At 43.0% G+C, this 16,527-nt stretch overlaps 1 protein-coding gene across 1 annotated transcript in view; it reads left to right on the forward strand.

The window, feature by feature from the left end:
* Window positions 1-16,527, forward strand: part of Ryr3 (ryanodine receptor 3) — a 295,306-nt gene that overhangs the window by 82,818 nt on the left and 195,961 nt on the right. The window contains exons 6-9 of the mRNA XM_090357798.1: window positions 10,422-10,496; window positions 12,445-12,523; window positions 14,883-14,995; window positions 15,566-15,665. Of these exons, the coding sequence (XP_090213924.1) occupies window positions 10,422-10,496; window positions 12,445-12,523; window positions 14,883-14,995; window positions 15,566-15,665 (367 nt within the window). The remainder of the gene's footprint in view (window positions 1-10,421; window positions 10,497-12,444; window positions 12,524-14,882; window positions 14,996-15,565; window positions 15,666-16,527) is intronic.

Here is a 16,527-nt window from a genome sequence, read left to right on the forward strand (position 1 = left end):
TGTGTTTGAGATCTGATTCTCCATTAAAGTTTCCTATAGAAGAAAAGGTATTCTGTAGAAATTTGGAGTTCTTTCCTCAAAGAGCCAGCCATTATTTTGAGAAATTAAATATTATAAGTGAGAAGACTCCAAACTAAGGCTTCAGTGTGGGTTTTCTCATTCCAGATTCTCACGGAATGTCTTTTTAACCTTCCCCCTTCATCTCTCTTCCTTGTGGTTCTTTCTCAAGCTAGCCTAAAATTTTAGGAGTTAGTGTGGATGTAACAGATTTTAATATTTTCTTAATCAACTAATTTTTATAAAACTGTATATAAATGTTGTTTTGAGACTGGCCTTTCGGTAGCATGATTTTCTTTTAGTTAAAATCTGTCACATTGAAGATGTTTCTTGGTAAGAAAGTGCCTCTTTCTTTTTTATTTTATTTTTTGCCAGTCCTGGGCTTGAGCTCAGGACCTGAGCACTATCCTTGGATTTTCTCAAGGCTAGAGCTCTTCCACTTGAACCTCAGCACCAATTCCAGCTTTTTCCTATATATGTGATACCGAGGAATCGAACCCAGGCCTTCGTGCGTGCTAGGCAAGCACTCTACCACTAGGCCAAACTCCCGGCCCCGAAAGTATCTCTTTCATAAAAGAAAAAACTGGATTGATTGGGTGGCTATAGTATTTCTAAGAAAAAATCCCATATTACCTGATATAAAATTTTGACCATTTTCCTTAGATAAGCATCTTTAAATAAATCAGATTATATAAAGTACTACAGTTTGAGTACCACTGGCTCAAACCTGTAATCCTAGCTACTGAGGAGGCTGAGATCTGAGGATTGTGGTTCACAACCCACTGGACAGAAAAAATCCATGCGACTCTGACCTCCAATAAACTACTCAGAAAAAGCTGGAAGTGGTGCTGTGGTTCAAATGATAAAGCGCCAGCCTTGAGCCACAGAAGTTCAGGGACAGCATCCAGGCCCAGAGTTCAAGCCCCAGGATCTGAAAAAAAAAAAAACCCTCAATGTCTAGGCTATAGCATATTGATTGCTTCTAGTTTCTTGATGTCAACACTGTGACTGTGAAGAAAAATGAACACAAACTCGGACATTTAATGCCATTTCTAGCTTCTAGCTAAGATAAAATACTCACCACAGAGGAATCCCATCCCCACTAATCTCAGGGTATTTTCCTCGGCAGTAAGGCATCGGTTTGCTCACATAAGCTGAAACCCTACTGCAGGACTTGTTCACACTGAAATCTCCACTCACTGTTTTGCTTTGATTTTGCTAGCTCAATGACCTGTCGGAATGGGTATGTTACTCTCTTACATACGTGTACTTTGCATGGACCGCCAGCTGCAGCTGTTTGTAGTGAACTGGGCCTTTCACTTGTGAGTGTTCAGGACATTTCCATTCTTCATGCCTCTGCAATTACAAACTGACAACTATGCCTCTGCAATACATACTCTAGGCATGTGGCACTAAGAGGTGGCTGCACACTTAGAAGCTCCTGGCCAGGTGGCCCTTTCACACTGCTCTGCAAGTAGAATGGCTTGCCTGTGAGCGAAGACATTGGAAGTCGTTTCCAAAGTCTCTCCTTTTTCCTCTTGATTACCTGGGTGGCTGACGGCAACATCGTGTGCAGCTTCCTCCTTCCCTTGCTTCACCCTCTTCAGTGCTATTATGCAACTCCCGCTCTGTTCCTCCTCAAGGCTGGAGTTCATAATGAAAATGGAAAAAGCTAGTCTGATACCTTGTGTTTTTTTGCGCAGTATTCCCGAAATAAACCAACAGAACAATCAGTTATCAACAATGACGAGTCACCGCTGAGGTTAACTAGCTTTTTACGTTTTACATTCCTCATCCCTGTAGAAGCTTTTCAGGGGAAAGAACACACAGAGGGATTTCTGAGGCCCCAGGGCCCTTCAGCTCCCCATTTTGTGAATCCCATGCTGCAGCTTTGGTGGAGCGCCTCTTGTTTGTGACACTGGCTTGTTCTGACTTGGCACCTCACCTTAGACACTGTTAGTGCACCTGTGTGATCCCAGCACTGCACACGGCACCACACTGAGCACGTCCGTGGCCTGTCCATGTGGTCCCTCCTCTCCGGATGCAGAGGTCGGAATGCTGCTAGAATAGCTCTGTCCTTGTGAAATCAGTCACTGAGACAGCTTCAGCTTCTCTACCAAAGTTTCCAGTGGCATTTTATGTTCTATATTCTAATTGCCAAAGATTAACATGTTTTTATTAGTCTCGTCAAAGGGTGAGGTGGGATTTGGCTGTCTGAGCTTTCTTCAGTAATAATGTATCGTCGATGGTCATGTTCTTCGAGTTGTTTTGTAGTAAAAGGATTTGAGTTCAGGGCCTTCAGCTAGTGTCGAGCCTTCCCCTGACCCCCTCTCCCCCCCTCCCTCCTTTTGTCTCTCCCTCAGTCACTCTCCTCCCCTTCCTTCCCACCCACCTATTGCCTGCCTGCCCCCCCTCCCCCCTTCCTTTGTTCTATTTCTCTTTTTTTCAGGTAGGATCCTGCCTTTAGCCTAGACTATGACCCTCATAACTTTCTTCACATAGTGGGGTCACAGGCGTGACTGTGCCTGACTAGTTTGTTGACATGACTTTTTGCCCAGGTTGGACGCAAACCTAAAATCCTCTTGGGAGCTGGGCGTGTGGCTTGCCTAGCATGCATGAAGCCCTGTGTTTGATTCCTGGTACCACATACACAGGAAGAACAAAAAACTCCTCTTGATCTCTGCCTCCAGAGTGCCGAGGAGTAAGGTCTGTTTCGCCCAGCAGCATTTCAAGTCCCTTGCTCTGCTCAGCGATGTCTGGTTAGAGGGCGTCTTGGTGCCTTGCTCATTTCTAGCACCCTCTCAAGGAAGGCTTAGCCCCTTGAGTGATACGAGTGCCAAGGATGATGATTCTCCGGCCCCAGGTAGCAACCCAGGTCACTGCTGTGCTGAAGGTCACTAGCTCTTCCCAGGGCCACTCAGATGTGTGGGGCAGATAAAGCCAAGGGGTATGGTCTGTGATTTACTAGCTGTTTCAAAGTGTAGGTCAGCTATGTTCATAGGCATGCTGAGGAACCAGTTCTCTCCTGTGCACTCCCACTCCCCTCTCACAGCCCGTCTTCTCCTGGAACGTACATCCCTCTGAACACCTTGCCTCCCTCCCTCTGCAGAGCTACTTGCACTGTGGTTGCTTCACCTCTGATTCTGCCAATTGCACTTACAACTTACTAGATGGTATTAGAGTGAGCTGTTTGCAGAACAAAGGGAAATTGGAAGTTCATCGTACTAAATTCCTGGACCTACTAGTTTCAACTCTTAGCAGTTTTTGTTTTTTGTTTTTGCCTCACCTATTTTTTGTACTCTTGGTAATTTGAAACATTCTTCAGCTCTGCCATCTGTCATTTTTGTCTGAACCACCCAGGGTATTCTTTCTTGTATATAATAGCTAACCACTCAGGAAAGACAAGTATTTTTTTAACTTAGCCCTTTAAAAGAAGAATCTATTTATGTCTAGCCATTTTATTTCACCTATGATATACTGATCAATTCTAATAGAAGAAAAATAGCCTCTACTATTTTGATTTCTTGTACTAAATTATGTTTAGAAAGCTCAGTCTCCTCTTCTGATGAGTGACATTTCAGTTTGTATTTTATGAAATGTGCCAAAGCAGTCTAGCAGTTTTCATGTGCACAAGATGGACTTCATATGGACACAGTTGATCTGTCAGGCGTCTCAGACCAAGTCCAATTGTTCTTACAAATCTTGGTTCTCAGGAAGGATACTGCTGAGTTGGCTAGTGTGACATCCGTGGCACTTCTGTCTCCCTTTGGAGCTGGCGGTAGGCCATCTGGTGTGTAAGATGTGAGATAATCACCACAGACTGTCTCGCTTGGAGCCTCTGAGGTTTTCCTGATTGGCTTAAAGACCAAGTGGTCACCAATAAGGAACAGCAGGGTGGCCATTTTAACAAAATTGGTGTCATGAGCCAAACACATTACCAGTGTTCTTTTACTTTCTGAATAGCTTCCTTATTTTCACCCTTGTAAGAAGCTAGTGATAATTTCACTGTAAGACTGCCATCGTTGGAACTGGGAATCAGTGCTCCAAGACTACGTTAAAGGGTCACATATGTGCCGCAATGACCACTTCTTGCAGAGTGTCTTGTGTCTCTTAAGATACTTTGAAATACAGGCACCACTTTTTCTGGAATGCTCAAACGTTCTCTTTTTGGTTCAAAGGAACATGGGTTACCATTCGTAGTATTATTGCTGAGGTCTTTGAGCGATCCAGGGACTCTGGCCTGTTTTCATTCTTCTGGCACGAGACATGAATATCTGAACTGTTCTTTAAGGAAGAACTAACTGTTCTTTATAAGGAACCGCTTTAGGGGCTGAACTGTGGTGCCAGGGGTGTATGTTCCATCAGTCCTGCTACAACCAGCCAGCCATGCCCTGTTGGCATGCTCTTAAAGGAGACACAGAAGAGAAGCTTCTTCCAGCATTGTAGGGATCGGGACATTATTTTAATGAAGAGCATGGACTTAGTTTTCTCACGGATGGTTCCTGTATTTGGCTGGCCATCTTGTTCCCCTGGCCTTTCTTAGAAGTGAGCTAATTAAACCATTTGGTTCTCTTTCAGGTAGCAGAGTCTCCCAGTGCACATCTATGCAGTCCTGTGCTGTCTCTCCATTCACATACTTTAAAAGCACTTGCAGTGCTACTTGTGTCCTGCTGTCCTCTGCTTTCATTGGCATGAGTTTCTCGGTGTAGAGGAAAATCTTTCTTCCTTGATTCCTCAAGCTGCATACGTAGTTGATCATACATGTGGAACGTGCATGCACTGATTCCTGGCAGCGATGTGTGCCATGGCTCAAGTCTCTGTCCACCTACCACTCCTCACCAAGGGTCGTCACAAACGGCCTCTCTTGGGTGACGTATTTGCTTCTTCAAGTTTGCAAAAGTCCTTCCCAGTGGAAGGAAGGAGCTGCTGTCCACTGCAGTGTTCCCATTGTGTTGACGGTAACCCCAGACCCACCGGGAAATCTTCAGAGCTGCGAACTCTCTACCACTTGAGCAGTATTCTTCCCACCTGGCTGTTTTTCAGAAGTCCACCTTTTAGTTAGTTTTCCTCGTCTGTTGAAGAAAGCAAATGTGAACATAAGTGCATTGTTGTTTTGTTCATCCATATGAAGAGGAGGATTTTTTTCCCCTCCTCTGATTTTGAAACCCATTCAGTGTTTCTGAGCCAGCTCCCTCTGGAGCTCTGAGGGCATGTCTCTTAAGATGCCTTTATTTCTTGCCGTAAAGCCTTCCATGGTGTCTCATGGCTCAGAGGAAGCCAGGTTTATTGTTGGTTCAGTAGATTATCCTCCCAATGTCAGAGTGATAAATTTGCTCCCTGCACAATGGGGAGAAAATAGATGAGATGGTGCATGCTCTATTTGTGTCCCAGCTTCCATTCACATTTCAGCAGAGGAGACATTTGACCTTTTTTCCCCATCTGACAAAGTCTAGCTGGTGGAAAGAGCATTTGAAGCTAAGCTAGGGCTCTCAAAGGTGGGCTTTGGAAAACAGCCACATGGGAACATTACCTAAGTGTTAAAACAATGTGCAGCTCTGTCAGACAGAGAAAAGAGTAGAGCAGAGCCTGATGGGGTCGAGGAAAGTACCCTAACAAAAGCCAGGGGCTGTCAGGGGAGCCATACGGGAGCAAATTGCTGTGCCAAAAGGTTTCCCTGTGGAATCTGGAGCTTGTCCTAGAGGTGCAGTAAGGAAGGGCTCCAGGGCCTTGAAGGAAGCAGCTAGAATGCAGGCCTGTGTGCCCCAGGGGGCCAAGGATCCTGGTGAGTTAACTGCCCTGGAGCAACTCACAGTTTAACAAACGGACACTGTACTTTTGTGGTACTTCATTTCTTTAAACACATGCAACTTGTCCTCCCCTATGAGTAGACACTTGCTTTTTATTGAGATGATGATACAACAATGGTATTAAGGGAAATTGAGGGAAGGGTAAGGCTCGCGGTTCTGCAGGTATCCAAGGGACTATTTCATTTTTACAGTTTCCTTATCGCACTGGCGTATGTTCTTAATAGTGGTTGAAGACATTTTGTAGTCTACCTTTTCCACAGTGGCATATCATAAACATTTTTCTGTTTGCCCAGAGCCTTGGAGATGGTAGACTTTAATGGTTGCAGAAAGAAGGTGGAAGGAGCTCCTGTGATTTACTAGACAATAATTTCTGTGGGACATTTAGGGCCTTTCTTGGTGTTTTGTTTCTGTTGTGCGCATTATAATGCTCTTATCACTATTGTGTACATATGCTACAGCAAAGGTTATAGACCCCTTTTATGACTCTTTTCTCACATTGCCATCTTGCCTTACAAAGCAGTGGTACTCAGAGCCACCCTGCAGTGTCTCACATCAGCTAAATTGCAGCTCCAACAGCAGTTTTTCCTCTATATTTGCAAATTTTATAGATGTAAAATGATATATCCAAGTTCCTTTGCTATTCTTTCCATTACTAAGAGATAAGATTGCTTCCACGTATGTCTATTTTATTCCAATATGTATCATTGATTCATATGCTTTGTCTGCTTCTTTAGTTGGGGCTTGATTATTTTTCTCACACATCTTGATGCAATATTAACCCTTTTGTCAGAGTGAGACAAAAATCTCTTGGTAGTCTATGAAATACTACTGTTTCCATTGTTCTGAGTTCAGTTATTTGGGTCTAATCCTTGTTCATCTTTTCTTCCTTTGAATGTATTATTTCAAAGCATGGGGAAGTATTAGATTCGCAAAGGATGTGGATACTCTATGCTAGTTATTCTAAAATTTAATTTTAAAATGAGACGTTCAACTTCCTTGTCTCTCCAGAGTCTGATATGCTTATCTTCTTATGTTTTTTTGTGGCTTTTATTGAACGCTTTTCTGGTGTGCTGCATACCCATCACAGGGCTCTGTGCCTCCTATTCCCGCTGAGGCTCCATGCCCTACAGACCTGCACCCACCGTCGTATCGAGGTACTTACAAACTGCCTATCTTCTGCCTCTCCGTCTTTGGAGTCCACATGGGAGTGAACTAATTTTGCATCACAGTATTCCTTAAAACTTCATTTCCTTTTCTTACTTAAATTTCCAGAAAGTTTGAGTCTCAAAAATATTTGATGGCAATTTTAATTAAAACCAGTAAATTTATAAGTGAATTGAGGAGAAAAAGCACTTATGTTTCTCCTTCCATGAAAAATTTTTTTCCATATATTTTTATTGTAAGTGTAATTAATAGAAGAGTTACATTATATTCACCAGATAGAAGGTGCATTACTTCACAAACATTGATACCCTTTCTCATGTCTTGGTCGCCATTTCCTTCCCCCGACCCCCGTGCCTCATCTTGTTTTCCCCTCTTCCCTATTCGATTTCAGCCATGAAAAATTTTGATTAGGTAAAACATAAGAGTATAACTTATTTTATGCAGTAGTGTTTTATTTGAAAAGTTCCACTCACCTAAGTAGATTTAATATTTTGTGACAATAATAAATTGAATATTTCATTATTGTTTTCTAACTGAACGTACTATATAATTTGGTTCTATTTATACATGTGTTCTTTATAAGGCAGGATTATTATTTATCACTTGTGTGACAGGAAAGCAAAAATCTCCTGGACCATCTGAGGGGCCTTCATCATGTTCTGGGACCTTAGACTTTCCTCTCCTTCATTCTTTGGTGGCCTGAGAGTAGAACAGAAACAGGATGCGAAAGCAAGAGAAGATTAAAGGAGACCTGCTTTGCAACACTTCCCAGAAGCATGGCCTCTAAGCTTAGTAGGCTACATTCGATTCAGTAAGGAGCCATCCTGGGAACTCTTAAGAGTCTAGGACCCCTAAAGTAGAAGCGAGGATGGTAGATCATAAAATGTCTGTCTTGATACATTTTTGTGTGGCTGGATGGAAGGTGCTTTTTCTGGTTTACCCTCTGGGAGAGTCTGTCTGTCTTCTAGGAACTAGGGGAAGAAATGTTAGGAAGCTGGGTATGGTGGCTCTGCGCCCAGGCCCAGAGTTGAAGTCCCACAACTGACAGAAGAAAAAAGAAAAGAAAATAACATGGGTTTATATCAACTAATAAATGCCATGAGAATAAAGCAGAAACAGTAGAGCAGTTGATATTAGGGAAGACTTCTCTAATGAGATGTATGAGAAAGAAGTGAATAAAAGGGTAGAAATGTGCTGTGAGGATACTGAAGGAATCGTACCCTGGGAAGAAGAAAACAGACATGGAAAGCCCTGCGATAAGGACACACTTACCTGCAGTAACAGAGGAAATCTAGGATGGCTAGAGTAGTAAGAGTGATAAGGAGCATGTTTATTGGTGGATGATTTGCTACCTGGCCTTTCAGAGAAAATTCTCCAACTCCCAATGCAGGGTAAGGACAGGAAGCTGCAGAGGTGATTGTAGAAGTGCAGAGGAGAGGAGCCAGACTCCCCAGTGCTCCTGTCTAGGGCTAGCAGGGCTGGCTCCCTCAGTCACAGACCTGAGAGGAAAAGGTAGGGCCATAGCCTACAGCAGGCCACATCCCTCAGGCAGTTGTTCAATCCCCAGCATCAGCCGGCCAATCGGGAGGCGTCCATTAACTTGTAAGAGTGCAAGTGCACAGCAGAATTTCAGTTAGATTGACAGGATGTGCCAAGTTACTTACTAATTGTAAATTTAAGATGTTAGTACATTTGTAAACACAGAAACTAAAGTTAATGCAAGTTATTTTTTAAAAATTCGGAATTACTGGGAAGAGCACTGTAATTTTTGTAGGATATTAAAGTCTGAAGAGTGCTTAAGTATCTCTAGAGCTATCAGGGGAAAGGCACAGCACATTTATATTTAGTTATCAGCTTTTTAACACATGGTACCACATTTATCTTTCTTCTCTTTAGGCTCATTGTATGATCTGAAAAGCCATTTCTTTGATGGAATGATTCTATTAATCCAAATAGTGTGAAATTAGAGTAACTTGTGGCCTATTACTGAGACCTTCCCCTCTCTCCCCGCCAGCCAATTGTGATGTTTGGAGGGGAGGTGTCAAAGATGGCAGAACCTCAAACTGTCCCTGGGGCCTTCCACTCAGCATAAAATGGATTTCATAAACGTTGCCCTCCATCTACCGAAGGAGAATGCTGGACTCTATCTTGACATTGTTTACTCGGGTTCTCACTTCTCCTTGAGTTTAGGGAAAACAGAGCCTGGGCTCATTACCTCCTAAAAAACCTTGTGTGATCAAACCCTGTTGCTTATCTGTGAATGGGCTCCCATGGTGACGAGGTGCTCAGGCTGGAGATGTTGCCAGTTATCCCATTGTCTCAGCTGTCCGTGCTACCTCACTCTCCTGTGCCTGGAATAAAAGAGTTTTGTTTCCTATCATGTACTGCTCACTTCAGCATAACATAGTGGGAATCAGATTAGAGGCAAGACAAAGTAGAAAATATGCTACACAGGGCTGGGAGTTTGGCCTGGTGGTTGAGTGCTTGCCTAGCATATACAAAGCCTGAGGTTCGATTCCTTGGTACCACATAAATAGAAAAAGCTGGAGGTGGTGCTGTGGCTCAAGTGGTAGAGCTGTAGCCTCAAGAAAGCCCAAGGACAGTGCTCAGGCCCTGAGTTCAAACCCCAGGACTGACAAAAAATGCATATATATATGTATGTATATACTTATATATACATATACAACACAAATAAAGCCTAGGAAATGGACTTTGCCCAAGACAAAGATTTCTCATCTCCCAGTGGCTCCGTGTTAGGCAGGCCTTTCCTCCTCCTCCTCCACAGCGTGAGGTGCTGCCCAGAAATGGCCAAAGTGGAGCTGCTGGGGAGACAAAGAAGACACCGTAGCAAGGGAACTATTTCTGCACGGCCCTTTTACATGCTGGACTTCACATCCACCCCTTGTAGGTGAGATGTGTAGAAAGAGATCCTTTGAGTTGAACACGAACGGTAGAGCTGAAAGCACAAGTGTTAGAAGGGAAAGAAAAGGACTGTGAGACACAGTCTTGCCTGTCCTCCAAGCTGCCTTCTGTCTCCAGGCTGTAGTTACATCACCTTTGTTTTTCTCTCTCTCACTCTGAACGCTTCTGAGAAGTTTCAAAGGAAGGTAAGCGGTACCTTTCTCATTCACATGCTTTTCTGTAGAACAGCTCTGGGGTTCCGTGGCCGTTTCTGGGAAGAGGTGTGGCCCCGCACCCTCTCCCAAGGATGGTGCATGGCTGTAGTCCTGAGTCCCTTCTGCACACCTGCCAGACACTTGCTTCTGCAGTGACGTTCTTGGGAGCTTGCCATGAGTCGTTTTCTTCGTCTGTCCTCTAGAATTTCTGTGCTGCTTTGCTGTCAGACAGGCCATGTCTGGTACACGCTGACATCTGCCCTCCTTGTTCCCACAGGCAGCCCAAGGGGGTGGCCACAGGACCCTGCTGTATGGCCATGCAATTCTCCTGCGGCACTCTTTCAGCGGGATGGTAAGCAATCTGGAGACAGAGAAGGGGGGCGGGGGAGAAGGAGAAGGGGCAGTGGGGTGGGAAATCAGCAACTCCACTTCAGTATGGCAGAATCCAGAATCCGCCCATTGTCCTGATACAGCACGCATAGCCCTCACCTCGATACTCACAGTCCACTACACACCCATTCCATGAGAAAGAGAGGGCTTGGATGGATCTACTAGATGCTTAGTAAATAATTGTTGGATTAAGTGATAAAACAAACACAAACCATGGAGCCACTGATGTTGTTAGCATGAGAGAACAACTGACATGGGAAAGAAAGCAACCAAATGGGGTTTTGTGACATCTCTTCTTTTGCCCAGCTGAAAGAAACTGAATGATGTTTAGAGCCTTTAATTCTGAAGGTGTTATGTTAATCCAGAGGCAAGGTGATAAGACTGACTAATAATAACTAATCAAGGATTCAGAACCAGATGGAGTCAGTTCACTGTAGCTGCTTAGAAAATAAAGATAGCGTGTAAAAACAGTTATAACAGATATTTGCAGACAATATCAAACATACTATGATCTCAGCGCTGACATATGTCAATTCTCTAACATTCAATCTTACCAAGTGTCTTATTTTTCACTTGCTATAGCCCTGGTGGAAAACTGATATACTAAGTCAAAACTTTATTTTCCCACATTATACCTACAGTCTCATGCAGAGTTCTTCTAAAAGCTTAGAGTCAGCAGCTGCATATTTAATAATTTATTTACTATAGCGTTTTTACCTGAGCACAGATGAGAAATTTTCAGCCTGAACATAATTTTGGAGTTTGTGACAAAAGACAACAAAAATGGCCAAGTAGGACTTGTAGACATATTGTACAGAAAACTTTGTACCCTGACAGTTTCTGTGGTTCAAAGCCAACATGGGCAGGAAGTCCATGAGATTTTAATCTCCAATTTACCATTAAGTCTACTAACTCCAGCCAGGCATGTGTGCAGTAGCTCAGGCCTGTAATCCTAGCTACTCAGGAACCTGAGAGCTGAGGATCAAGGTTCAAAGCCAGCCCATCCACAAAAGGACCTGAGACTCTTATCTCCAATTAACCTCTAGAAAATGGGAACTGGGGCTTGCTCAAGGGTAGGACGGCAGCCTTGAGCTGAAGAGCCCAGGTACAGTGCCCAGGCCCAGAGTTCAAGTCCCATGACCAAAAAAAAAATCACTCACATTTATAATAAACTCTACACTGGCTGATTCCTTTTAAGAGCAACTCTGGGAATAAAGTTTATGAAATATGACTTTGCACAAGACAATGATTTTCTACCTTCCTACAGAGCTCATCACCACTACCCACTTGTCCCTCCTCTGCCTCCAAGTTGTGTGTCATCATATAAAGGGCTCAGCTCTTTATTTTTATTAAGTTGCTTTGAAAATCATTTTTTATCTGGGTGCTGGTGGCTCACACCTGTAAACTTAGCTACTCAAGAGGCTGAGATCTGAGGATTGTAGCTGAAACCACTATGGTCAGGGAAATCTATGAGACTTTGATCATCCGGTGCTCAGAATTTAAGTTTCATGCACATGCTAGCTCTACAGTATACTATGTAACATAATGTCCTATAAAAGAGAAGCAGTAAGTTTTATCTGCACTTCATACTGTTGTCATTTTGTTCCATTTGTATTTGCAATTTAAAACTTGCTGAGTATCTAAAGCATCATTAATTATCCCAGTTTACTTATATAACGTATAGTTGCACAAATTAAATCAACAGATCATGAAGTAAGAACGTCTCTGAGGTTTTAAATATGTAACAAAAACATGTTCCAAGTGGACTGTAGCAGTTAACTTTCAAGGAGCAAAGTAAATGAGTCCTTGTTGAAGCATCTTGTTGCTGAAATGGAGGGGAGGGTACCTAGGGGTGAGCTGCCAAGACCTGTGGGAGCTGTAGGTCTCCAGTGAATGCCTCCATTTCACAGTACCTCACTTGTTTGACCACATCAAGATCCCAGACAGATAAACTCGCCTTTGATGTAGGCCTGCGGGACAACGCCACAGGTGAGCCACTCTTCCCAATCTGGTTTTACGGGGGATCAAGGAAAATATCCTACGGGTCTAAACCTAGGTGCAGCTATTGTCTGTATCTTAAAAAGGGGCGTCTAGGGCCCTGTAGGAGAATTTCCATGCCCCTCTCATGCTCAGGACAGCAGGCTATCTCTGCCTTCATCAGCCTTTTTTCCTACAGTAAAATTAGATGTGAGTTTTATTTGAGGTTTCTTAGTTTCCACTAAAATATATATCTTAAAGTGTAATTTTTTCTAAAATGTTGTTAACCTTTGCTAAAACTTGAAAAAATGAGTAAAGAGCCACATATGGTGAAAGCAAGTTGGCCTCTCCATACAAACCATCTGTCAGTCTTGGGATATGCAATGGGCAGTCAGATATGGCCATTTTATATCAATGAAATGATGTTTATACTTCCTGAAAGTTGAGAAAAATTGAGAAGTACCACTTTCTACCCAAGTGTTTTGGGATCTATTTTATTTCAACTTAGAACTAGCAAGAAAAAGGAAAGGCAGTAGCGGGGGCTATTACTCTTTTAGCACTGCTTTTCTTTTTCATTTACTTTTTATTATAAAGGTGGTACATGGAGGGATAAGAGTTACATTAAGCCAAGGTCCATTTCTTTTTGAACAGTGTCACTTCTTCAGCTTTCTCCCCGTGCTTTCCTCCCAACATAATGTGTAGTGAGTGCCACTGCCGTATTTCTTTACCCTTGGTCCCACCATTTCTGGGCTCCACTTTGTTTTTCTGAATGTCTAAAGTCATCATGGTCTGAACCTCTGGTGACAGACCAGGTAGACACACGAGGCAGCCCACATTCATGTTGGTTGATCAGAAACTGCGTGCGAAGACAAGTAGAAAAGGGCCTGGAGTCATTTAGCACATCTCATCTCCTCCTTACATAAGCCCCCCTTGATCTTTGTGAAGGAGTAGAGTGAAGCAAGCTCAGATGCAACGCAGTATTCTGAGTGTCCTCTCTGCTGTAGCTGGTTCACACACCACCTGGCAGCATGGGGCTGTTATTAAGTGTAAGCCTTTATTAGTCTGTTTTCAGGAAGACTCGTCCTTGCTTGACTGACTCATGGTGGTTTACAGTTCATCTGGGTTCTCTGTGGCTTGGAGGAGGGTGTGGAGTCTCCTGTAGTTGACTACAGCGTAGGGAAGGGATGTGGGGTTGAGCTACACTTTAAGGCTTTCAACCAGTCCTTCTGTTTCAATCCATCTTTGACTGCTACCTTTATAAGTAATTTTATGTCGGGTCCTTCGTCCCCGGTCCCCATCTACTAGTAGGGGGATGGGGAAAAACACACCCCGACCAGGCCAAGCCTCGAGAGGAAGGGGCCCACTGTCCTTCCGCACCCGACCTTCAAAGATGTCTCTGTCTCTGTCTTCTCTCTTTCTCTCTTTCTCTCTTTCTCTCTCTCCTCTCTCTCTCTCTCCTCTCTCCTCTCTCTCTCTCCCCTAAATCCCTCCTCTTTATATTGGGTGAGGGAGCCTATCAGTATACAAGATGGACAGGACAAAGAGATCCACGTGTTTTATCCCTACTACAAGCCTCAGCAGAAAGTTATTAGACATGGCGTTACTCGGCCGCCAACAATTTTACCTCTAGTTCCAGAGAGTTTTCTAGGAAATTTAAGCAAAGGTGGGCTTTTGAATTAGTGACTTACTCATGATCTTACTCAAAGACTTGTCTTAGCTTTCTCTTGGCTAAGAGCATCTATCTGCTTTCCTTTTTCCAAAATGCCAGTGTTTCTTCCATGCTATAAATTTCTCACTTGTTTTCCTAGTTCTTCCATGTCTGTGTATTTTTAAATATCCCTTTATGATTTCGTAGCACTTCATGAGGGTAGAGGGCAAATACAAAGTGTATTAAGTATTCAGGAGACCCATAAAATCAAGCAAAGCAAAGATTTGAGAAACTTTGAAACAAAAATTTTATATATGCATTAAAAGTCAATCTGTGATTTCCGGCCTTCAGTACTCTTTCGCAAATACACTCTTCTTTAAGGAAAATTAAAATGATAGATGTAGTTCAAAACATGTAAGAAGCTAATTGGAATGATTGTAGGGAAATAAAGATTGAAGTCTAGAGTATAAATGTGTGTGTAGGTATATGAATATGCACGTGTACTTGAAGTGTTTCCATCAAGACTCTAGAATTAGGGACATTGCGTAAATCTGGAGTATGATATTGTGTGTGTGTGTGTGTGTGTGTGTGTGTGTGTGTGTGTGTGTGTGATGAGTGAGTGTGAGCTTGAAGGGTTATTATGGGAACAAAGGAGTAGGAGGATCAGAGTTAGGGATGTTGCCTTCCAGAACACCCTGACTAATCCAAGGAGCCTTCATGCAGGAGAAGCCTGTTGGTGGACCATTCACCCTGCTTCCAAACAGAGGTCTGAGGGGGAGAAGGTTCGCATTGGTGACGACCTCATCCTTGTCAGTGTGTCCTCTGAAAGATACCTTGTAAGTACCTCCAAGAAAATCAGCTTTCTGTTGGAGAAAGAGAATTTTAAATGTGTTGGTGCATGGGGGCATTGTGGAGGCGGGGAGTTTCAGGAGAGAGTTTGTAGCTGGGGAGGGGCGCTGGGCAAGCACCCCTGACATGAGAGCCGTGGCCGAGGATGAGATCTCTGACCATAAGAGAAGTGTCAACGCTAAGTGGTTAAGCTTCTCAGTGGTTTCTTGTAAACCCAACCTTGCTAGAAGATTTTACTTTGCCTTCTTCAAAAGTTAGAGTCATTCTTGCCATTTGGGACTTTTTATTCTACAAAGAATATACATTTTCTGCTGAGATGTTGAGATCAACACTTGTCGGCCATCCCTGTTGCCCAACACTTCCTCTTCCCAGAATGAAGTGTCCCACTTTGAAGGTGCTTCTAGACTGGGTGGGGAAAGAAGTCTCCCACAGACTGTGCAGAAAGAGCCAGGTGACAGTAAGGCTAGTTAACTAAATCCTTCAACGTACAGGTGAGTTGCTCTGTTAGGACTGGACTGGTGATTTAAAAGCGTGTCTCCTTTTTGTTCCTGACGCAGCATCTCTCCATTGCAAACGGCAGCATACAAGTGGATGCCTCCTTCATGCAAACGCTCTGGAATGTACATCCTACCTGCTCGGGAAGTAGTGTGGAAGAAGGTGGGGTTTTTTTATACATTCAGCCTGGGCCTCCCAGCTCATCTTATGCTATTTTGACATTTTCTGTGATTTCACAGCTCCCACCTAAATTTCTTGCTACACAGATAGCATGATTTTAGTTCACCTCAGTTTCCTTCAGTGATGTTGATTCAGGTTATTCTCAGTCTGACTTCCCAATCTTATTTTTTTAATCTCTTAGTTCTTGATCAGTTTAGTACTGCAAGCATTCAAGACTTGAGTATGTACCTTTCCTTTCTCATTGAGTTTTCATTTTTGTTTATGGTTACTAGTTATCAGTATACAAACACATAACTTCTAACTTCTACCTTAAAAGAGATAATTTGCCATAGTTTATATTTCTCCCTATACCTCATTCTATTCTAGGGAAAAATTTTGTCTTTATCATCAGTGAACTTGTCCATTTGGTTTTTTATTTATCTTTATGGAAGACCACTTAAAAATTATAAGAGAAAGTTCCTCGGTATTTTTTTTCTTGGAAACGAGATCATTTAACTTTGCTTTCATACTCTATTTCTTGGAGCCAGGCAAAGTTAAAACACCATGCCCATTATGTAATAAACAAGCTGGCCTTGCCTCATAGGTAAGTAACACACTGCTGAGCACACTGATACAATGTCAGTGACCTAAGGGTTATTACATTCCATGCTGCAACTTCAGAGCCGGAGCAGGCTTTTAAAAATAGTCATATCACACATTCTTTGACCCTATTTTTCTTCTTGAGTCTGGTTGTTTCAAACTGGGAATGCCCTTTTGTTGCTATGATGTTTGAAACATGGAAAGAATGAGATATGTCAAGGTGACACCCCAGTTTCAGAAGGCATCAGAATCAAACTGAAGAATC

The sequence above is a fragment of the Megascapheus bottae genome, chromosome 25, assembly GCF_031878675.1.
Source record: "Megascapheus bottae isolate mThoBot1 chromosome 25, mThoBot2.hap1, whole genome shotgun sequence".
NCBI lineage: Eukaryota > Metazoa > Chordata > Mammalia > Rodentia > Geomyidae > Megascapheus > Megascapheus bottae.